Consider the following 9,011-nt stretch of genomic DNA (forward strand, 5'->3'; position numbering starts at 1 on the left):
CTCCAAGTGAACACCAAGGTTAACCATATCATTTATACTCAGGCCCTACAGTCTGAAATTTAAAGAGGGTAGACAATATGCCCCCAGTTACCAGCTAAAGCGTGGCAAAGCCAGGATCCGAAGCCAGTGTCATCCACCCCAGACCCGTGCTCACCGGCACTGTCCTCGGCTACCACACACACCTGCACGAGGACATTCCCCCTACTGGCCCACTGAGCTGCGAGCCAGGCCTGCTCTTACTGTATTTTTCCCAACTGGGATGATGATTTTTGCCTACAAACCCTTCCTGGTTTCCTTTGGGATTAAGGACAAAACAGGCCAGGTTGGGGGGTTCAAAAATGACCTATCTAGTTTCTTCTAAACACAAAGCTTCGGAGGAGGGGGAAAAAAATCAAAAGTTCTTTTTTTTTTATATTTCTTATCTATATTAGGGCATAAAAAAAACAGACCAATTTTTTCCAAAACCAGGGCAAAACTTGGGGTCCCAGCAGAAAGGGGGGAAAAAAGAAAGACTCCAAGGGAGGCTCAGAGGCAGGACTAAGGGAAAACAGGTGGTTGGGGAAAGGCTAATATCCAATAATGGCAAACAAACAAACAAACAACCAAAAGCAAAACAAAACACAACCCGTGGCCCTCCTGGCTCGGAGGGCGGCCCGTGCAGAGCACGAGCGGTGGGGCCCTGACCAGGCCGGCGCGCCCCAGGTCTGGGACGTCCCAGCAGGTGAGCAAAACCCGCCGCCGCTGAGCCACAACACGGGGACGAGGCGCCCAAATTCGAGCGCCCGGTCGTTTCTCGAAGCGCCCCGGACGCGTCAGGGCGGCAGCTGTCATCGCCGACACCGGGCCAACGCCGGCCCTCCCGGGAGGTGGGGCCCGGGCCCGCGCCCTCGAGGGCGCTGCGGCCGCACGAGTGCAGGCTCGGGCCGGCCGGGGCAACTCTGGGCCGGGGGTGGGGGTGGGGGTCGGGGGCGCCTGGCGCCTCTGGGACGCGCCACCCGGGCCAACTAGCTAGGGGTCGGGGACGCCCCCGCTTGGCTGCTGCAGGACCTGCTGGGACGGTGCCTGCGGGGTCTCGGGACTCCCCGCGCGCGGACGTCCCCCAGGTCCCCAGACGCCGGGTGGGGACACCAAGGCAGGCGAGGGGCCGGCAGCCTCCGCGGCACCGCCCGCCGCCCCGAGCACTCACCCGCCGCGGCGGAGACCCCCGATCGCACCATGATGGTCCCTCCGCGACAGTTGCTCTTCAAGGGCCGCGCCCGCAGTTGAGGACAGGCTCGGCGCCCGCTCTCATTGGCTCCCCAGGGTTTGAAACCCGCCAATAGGAAGCGGGGGAGGGCGGGGCAAAAGGAAATAGTAGCTTTGCAATGCGCTCCGCTCAGCGCTATTTGATTGGAGGAGCGGGTGCTGTGGTGATGAGAGAGCTTCCGGCCTCTGCAGCGCAGGCGAACTTCCCTCCTCCTGTCAGACCCCGAAGGAGAATAGGATAAACCCCAAAATAGATGCAGAAAAAGCATCTGGCAAAATTCAATAGCTATTCACGATAAAAACTCCCAACAAACCGAGTATAGAAGGAATGTCCCTCAATATAATAAGCTCTAAAATGACAAGCCCACAGCTAACATCTACTCAATGATGAAAAGTTAAAAGCTTTTCCTCTAAGGTCAGGAACAAGTCAAAGATGTCTGCTCTTATCATTTTTATTCAACATAGTACTGGAAGTCCTCCAGAGCATTTAGGCATAAGAAAAAGGAAACCAAATAGTAAAGGAGAAAGTAAAATAGTCTCTATTTGCAGGTGACATGATATATATAGGAAATTAAGACACCAAAAACAAACAAAAACTACAAAACGCAACAAACTATTAGTTTCAGTAAATTCGCAGGATAGAAAACCAATATACGAAAATCAGTTGCATTTCTATAAACCATCAGAAAGAGAAATTAAGAAAACAACTCCATTTACAATTCCATAAAAAAAGAATAAAATACTTTGGAATGAATTTAACCAAGGAAGTGAAACATCTGTACATAGAAACCTATAAATAAATGGAAAGATAATCTGTGTTCATAGACTGGAAGAATTAATATTATTAAAATGTCTATACGACCCTAAGCAATCCACAGATTCAATGCCACCCCTATCAAAATTCCAATGTCATTTTTCATGGAAATAGAACAATCAATCTTAAAATTTGTATGTAATTACAAAAGACTCCAAATTGCCAAAGCACCTTTGATAAAGAACAAAGCTGGAGTCATTATACTTCCTGATTTCAGACTATATTACAAAATGATTGCAATCAAAACACTGTGGTATGGTATAAAAGACACATAGATCAATGCAACAAGACAGAAAATGCAGAAATACTAGTAAACCCATGCATATATGGCTAATTAATTTTTGACATAGGTGTCAAGACTATACAACGGAGAAAGGATAGTCTCTTCAATCAATGGCGTTTGGAATACTGAACAGCCCTATGCAAAAGAATGAAACTGTATCCCATTTCACACTGTACATAAAAATCAACTCAAATGGATTCAAGACTTAAATTTAAGACTGGAAGCTGTAAAACTCCTCGAAGAAAACAGAGGGTAAGCTCCTTGACATTGGTCTTGGCAATGATTTTTTTTGGATTTAACACTAAGACAGCTTCAACACGCAAATATAAACAAGCGAGACCACATTAACGAACAAGTTTTTTTCACAGCTAAAGAAATCATTAACAAAATAAAAAGGCAATCAGTGGAACGGGAGAAAATCTTTTCAAGCCATCTATTCGATAAAGGATTGATAGCCAAAATATATAAGAACTCACACATTTCAATACCAAAACAACAAACAAAAAGGAAAACAATCCAATTAAAAAATGGGCAGAGAAGCTGAATAGACATTTTTTGAAAAAAGCCATTCATATGGCCAACAGGCACATGAAAAGATACTCAACATCACTAAACATCAGGGAAATGCAAATCAAAACTACAATGAGATATCACCTCATACCTGCTAGAATGGCCGTCAGAAAAAAGACAAGAGAAAACAAGTGTTGGTGACGATTTGGAGAAAAGAGAACCCTCCTGTACTATTACCGGAAATGTAAATTGATATAGCTACTATAGAAAACAGTATGGAGGCTCCTAAAAAAGTTAATAATAGAACTACTATATAGCTTAGGATTTACATTTCCAGGTATTATATCCAAAGGAAATGAAAACAGGATGTTGAAGAGATACCTGCATGGTGATGTTTATTGCAGCATTATTTACAATAGTCAAGCTATGGAAACAACTGAAGCATTCATCAGTGGATGAATGGATAAGTAAATTAAAAATATATAATAGCCCTAACCGGTCTGGCTCAGTGGATAGAGTGTCAGCCTGCGGACTCAAGGGTCCCAGGTTCGATTCCGGACAAGGGCATGTACCTTGGTTGCGGGCACATGCCCGGTAGGGAGTGTGAAGGAGGCAGCTGATCGATGTTTCTCTCTCATCGATGTTTCTAACTCTCTATCCCTCTCCCTTCCTCTCTGTAAAAAATCAATAAAATATATTAAAAAATATATAATAAAATATGTATATACATGGAATATTATTCAGACATGAGAAAGAAATAAATCTTGATGTTTGCTACAATATGGATGGACCTTTAGGACATTATGCTAAGTGAAATAAGTTAGACAGAGAAAGATAAATACTGCATGGTGTCACTTATATGTGAAATCTAAATAAAAGTCAAACTCATAAAAGTCTTTGTATAAATTGGTATTTTGTTATGCAATCATACGGTCATTTAAAAATTCAAAAAAATATATAACCAAAAACTCTTATAAATCATTCAATCACTCAGAGGCAAGATTGTTAACATTTTGATGTATACCTTTCTATAATCATTTAAATATAAATTGTAGGTATTTTAAATAAAGACAGGGTTGAACTGTAAAATCTTTGTAATCCATTCTTTATGCTCAACAATATAGTGTGAACAAAATAAAAATATACTCATGAAATTACAAATGCTATAAAACTGAGGAGAGGAAAGTCAGTGTTTATAAAAAATCAGAATTTGGAACAATCTAAAAAGATCTGGGATCAAATTAACAAGATTAAGTTTACCAGAGATACATTTAAAGTTTGAACTTAGGTTGAGAATTGGTCTAGGACAGCCGTGGGCAAACTACGGCCCGCAGGCCGGATCCGGCCCGTTTGAAATGAATAAAACTAAAAAAAAAAAACCATACCCTTTAATGTAATGATGTTTACTTTGAATTTATATTAGTTCACACAAACACTCCACCCATGCTTTTGTTCCGGCCCTCCGGTCCAATTTAAGAACCCATTGTGGCCCTCGAGTCAAAAAGTTTGCCCACCCCTGGTCTAGGAGGTCTTAACTGCCTACAAATGTTATATGTCACCACACATAAAAATCACCTTAAATGGATTAAATACTTAAATTTAAGACTTTCAAAAAGATAATGTTGCTTCCTTAACAAAACCATGGTGTCTAAATAGGAAGCACAAAATCCTATTCTGGTTTCTACTGGTCTGACCAAATCTTGAATATTATATTTAATTCTAACCTACAAATTGTATAAAAGATATTGACAACATTGGTCAAGACTCAAGAGGCCAATTTGACAAGTGATTTTAGTCATAAAATCAGCATACAATCAAGGAATAGATATAGATACACAAGCATATTTATATACACTACAATAATGATTACTATCCCAATATTTTCATCACTCCAAAAAGTTTGAGTGTAGGTATTTTTAAATGTCTGGGGAAGACTTAGTGGGAAGAGGGCTAGGGAAATGTCCTTTGGCTTTTGGTTTCTATACCTTGGACTTAAAGGTGGAGATTTGGCTTTTCTCTCATCAACTTGAAAATTGACTTATAAAGACCATCATAAAATAAATAGGGTCTAACAAGTTCAGTGCCAAGACTGTTGAACCCCATCATGGTGACCTTCTTATCATTTAGGCAGGGGAGATGGCAATTGCATGAACAAGCAACAGTGTTCACCATATGCTTCTCTTTTCTTCTTTCTCTGATGTCACTTTTAAGATTTTACCTACTGTACACCTTATGTCTTCCAAATCTATATCTCGTTCTAATTTCTCCTGGGTTCCAGACATATTATCATTTGTCCATTCAACATGTACACTTGGGCGTACTGCCAGTAGCTCAAATTGCATGCCTAAAATCGTACTCATCATACTGCATCCTGGTAGTGAGCAGAACTCCATATTTCTACTAAAAGTACTGATTGATACAGTCACTCACCTACTTTCCAGTAACAGGAAACTGAGAGTCATTTAGAACTACTCCTTCCCCATTATTTTCCACATCTAATTCCAAGTTCCATTGATTTTAACTTTTTTCAACTCAATATATATTTTATATCCATGCTTTCTAAATGCATTGGTTAGTTATTAATGTGGCTCTGCATGTGTGACTTTGTGTGGATAGATGAACACATGTGTTATAAATTTGTAATGTGAACTTTAAATAAACCTGAGAATATCATTCTTAATGCCAGTTATGCTACTGGCTAGCTAATAAAGGGGAGAGAAAAAAAACAACCATAAACTCATGGTTTGGTTTGTAATGTAGCACTATAGTTATTTATGTGAACTTTTATCTTTTGTTCCTAGTGACCATCTATATATATAAAAGCCTAAATGACCATTATGATGGAATGACCAGAAAGACTGGAACAACCAGTCAACCAGTCACTATGATGCTCACTGACCACCAGGGGACAGACACTCAAGGCAGGAGCTGCCCCCTGGTGGTCAGTGTGCTCCCACAGAGGAAGTGCCGCTCAGTCAAAAGCCACACTCATGTCTGGCGAGTGCAGCTGCGGTGGGTGCCTCTTCCAACTCTGCAGCAGCACTACAGAGCAGTTGGACATCCCCCAAAGGGTCCCGGATTGCGAGAGGGTGCAGGCTGGGCTGAGGGACATCTCTCCCCCCAATCCAGTGCATGAATTTTATGCACCGGGCCTCTAGTGCAGTAAAATAATGAGTAAGACAATAATTATATGTCAGATTTACTTTTTTGTAATTTTTATTCAATTGTGATTGATAATGTATCAGTCCTTGTTGATAGTAATGTGACACTGTGGTTTTAGCCCAACTTTTAGAACCTAGAAGTAACATTACTTATGTTCCAGAAAGTTTAGATAGCAGTTGTCCCATGGTTGCCAAAGTTAAGTTCATTCCATTTTAGCTATCAGGAATTGATAGCAGGTGAAATATAATGGCACATGAATGACAAAGCAAGTTTAAAGGTAGAGGAGTGAAAGATTTTGGCCAATTATCAGCTCAAACAAAGAAAATAATTAAAACACAAATTTATTATCATAATTGCAAGGAGCCCAGAATACAGAGCCTCATGGCAATGGAAAGAGCACAGCTTGGACCAAAGTGCCTTAGTGTAACTACATCAAACTCACTCAGCCTGGAGAACACTGTCTGTTGTTGAGGATACCTGGTCACCCTCACAAATAAAAAAGAATTGGCATAAATATAATAATATGTTATAATTAACTTAAATAACATTTATAAATCTTTATGTATCCTATCTAATAATAGACAAACATGGTAATTGACCGTACCTTCCCTATGCTTCCCATTGGCTAATCAGCACGATATGCAAATTAACTGCCAACAAAGATGGCGGCTAATTTGCATACTGCAGGCAGATCCCGCTGAGCTGCCCTTCCTGGGGCTGTCGGCAACACGATCCTGAGCCGCCAGCCTGCCCCAGCCTGGGATCCGGGCCTGGCCCCAGTGGGACTCAGGGTGGCAGCGGGGGCGCCATGAGTCCTTGGTTCCTCGCCTGCCTTCCGTGACCTCCTCCTGCTTCAGGGCCTCGCCCTCCGTGGCCTCCTCCTCCCCAGCGCCCAGAGCAGCGGACCCACCGAGGGCGCTCCCCGCTGGCTGAGAGGGTGAATGGAGTGGCAGGGACTCCCTGGTGAAGGGTCGCCCTGGGGAGGAGTCCCAACACCTCCACACCCATTCCTGGAGCGCTGCCCAGGCCCTGAGCACAGTGTGGAGCCGCGCATGCCTGGAGGGCGTGGGCAGGGGCGGGCGCATGTGCGCCTGGTGCAGTGGGACTTGCTGGGGAGCTGCCTGCCTTCCCAGGTGGGCCTCAGGCCCAGTGCCCAATGCGGAAGGGCCGCAGTGTGGCCACCAGGCCCTGAAGGCTGCCCTGAAAGCCACACAAAGACAACCTGCTGCTGGAGGGCAGGCATGTGGTGCTCCGGGAAGACGCTGGAGGTAGGGAAGGAAGGTCATGGAAGGGAACAATTGCAAGCAAAGATCCCAAAGGTTCTGAAAGCAGAGGACCAGCTCCCTGCAGACCTGAACTCCGTGTGGGCCTCTTTCTCGGCCCTGTGGAAGCGATGCGAGACACAGGAGGAGGTGATGGACCGGGGCTGTGTCCAAGGAAGACTCGGAGGAAGCAACGTGTGGACAGGGCCAGGCGGAGCAGGTAGGCCCGTGCGAAGCCCACTGGAGTGCAGCCAGACCCCAAGGCGACCACCAAGCCAGGCCCCAGGGAGAAGCAAGCAGATGCCACTCCACTCGCTGGAGAAGACCATTGAGCAGAAAACTAAAGAAACGGATTTTACATCATTTCCCAGGTGGAGAGCAGTTGGCATGTAAGCCCCTGACCAGTGCCCAGCCTCTCCTCTGTCTGTCTATCTCACTCTTAGCTACCATGTTCTTTGTTCTCTCTCTCTTTTTTTTAAAATATATATTTCTTTATTGATTTCAGAGAGAAAGGGAGAAGGGGAGAGAGAGAGAAACATCAATGATGAGAATCATTGATAGGCTGCCTCCAGCAGGTGTCCTACTGGGGATTGATCCCGCACCCCAGGCATGTGCCCTTGGCCAGAATTGAACCTGGGACCCTTCAGTCCACAGGCCAACGCTCTATCCACTGAGCCAAACCAGCTAGGGCTCTTTGTTCTCTCTTAACTGCAACTCATTTTTAAACTAGATTGCTTTTAAAAGAAGACTAAATAAAGTTTCCCTTAAGTTATTTAGGCGGTGCGGGGGTTGTTGGGGCTGCTGGGGGCCAGATTAGCGACACAAAAACACAGGAGAGCCCAGCACCCAGCAGCCCCAAGCCCCTCTGAGGTGGTTTTGGGGCTGCTGGGGGCTTGATCGGAGACACAAACCAGCAGGCCCAGCACCCAGCAACCCCAAGGCCCACTACCTTGGTGCTGGGGCTGCTGGAGGCCGGATCAGAGACACAAACCCGCAGGGGGGGGCCAGCACCCAGCAGCCCCAAAGCCCGCCACCTCGGCACTGGGGCTGCTGAGGGCAGGATCAGAGACACAAACCCTGCGAGTCCTGCACAGGACGGGTGCTCCCCTCCAGGTGAAGTGCTTTCCCTCCCACCCTGCTCTCCCTGGGGTCTGGCATGGAGGGCGCTCTCCCTGGGAACCCAGACATCCACCTGTGGGGTGACTGCAGCAGCCATGCCTGGCGAGCCAAGGAGAGGGTGACCTACCCATGCGGATGTGTACGCTGGCGGAGGCCATGCAGCTGCCATAGTTGAAGTCGTCCTTGATGTAGGAGTGGGGACAGCGGGGATCAGAGTTGGCCAGGTTGGCAATGGAACCCCAGCTCCCCACCGAATGACTAGAGCACACGGTCCTCAGTCACTTCCTGAGCAGCAGTCAGCCCCAACCGGGGGTCAAACCCGAAACATAAGTAGGTGCCCTGGCAGAATGGAACCCAAACCTTTGCTGTAACAGAGGAGCTCAGACCCACAGCAGGGGCCAGGGCAGCTGGCGAGTACAGCGGCTGTGGCGGGAGCCTTCGCGGCAGCACTAAGGAGCTGCAAGCGGAGCAGTAGGAAGCAGCAAGCAGGTGGGCGGTAAGGAGGGAGGGGTCCCGGATTGAGAGAGGGCACAGGCCAGGCTAAGGCACCCCTCCCCCATCCCCAGTGCATGAATTTCGTGCACCGGGCCAATAGTATATAAATAATAACTTAACA

General features: G+C 45.9%; 1 protein-coding gene across 1 annotated transcript in view; it reads right to left on the bottom strand.

The window, feature by feature from the left end:
* The window catches only part of CKAP2L (cytoskeleton associated protein 2 like), a 25,562-nt gene extending 24,283 nt beyond the window's left edge, over positions 1 to 1,279 (bottom strand). The window contains exon 1 of the mRNA XM_006103005.3: positions 1,187 to 1,279. Coding sequence (XP_006103067.1) covers positions 1,187 to 1,217 — 31 coding nt within the window. The 5' untranslated portion in view covers positions 1,218 to 1,279. The remainder of the gene's footprint in view (positions 1 to 1,186) is intronic.
* Between the last annotated feature and the right edge of the window lie 7,732 nt (positions 1,280 to 9,011).

The sequence above is a fragment of the Myotis lucifugus genome, unplaced genomic scaffold (genome assembly GCF_000147115.1).
Source record: "Myotis lucifugus unplaced genomic scaffold, Myoluc2.0 scaffold_454, whole genome shotgun sequence".
Classification (NCBI taxonomy): Eukaryota; Metazoa; Chordata; class Mammalia; order Chiroptera; family Vespertilionidae; genus Myotis; species Myotis lucifugus.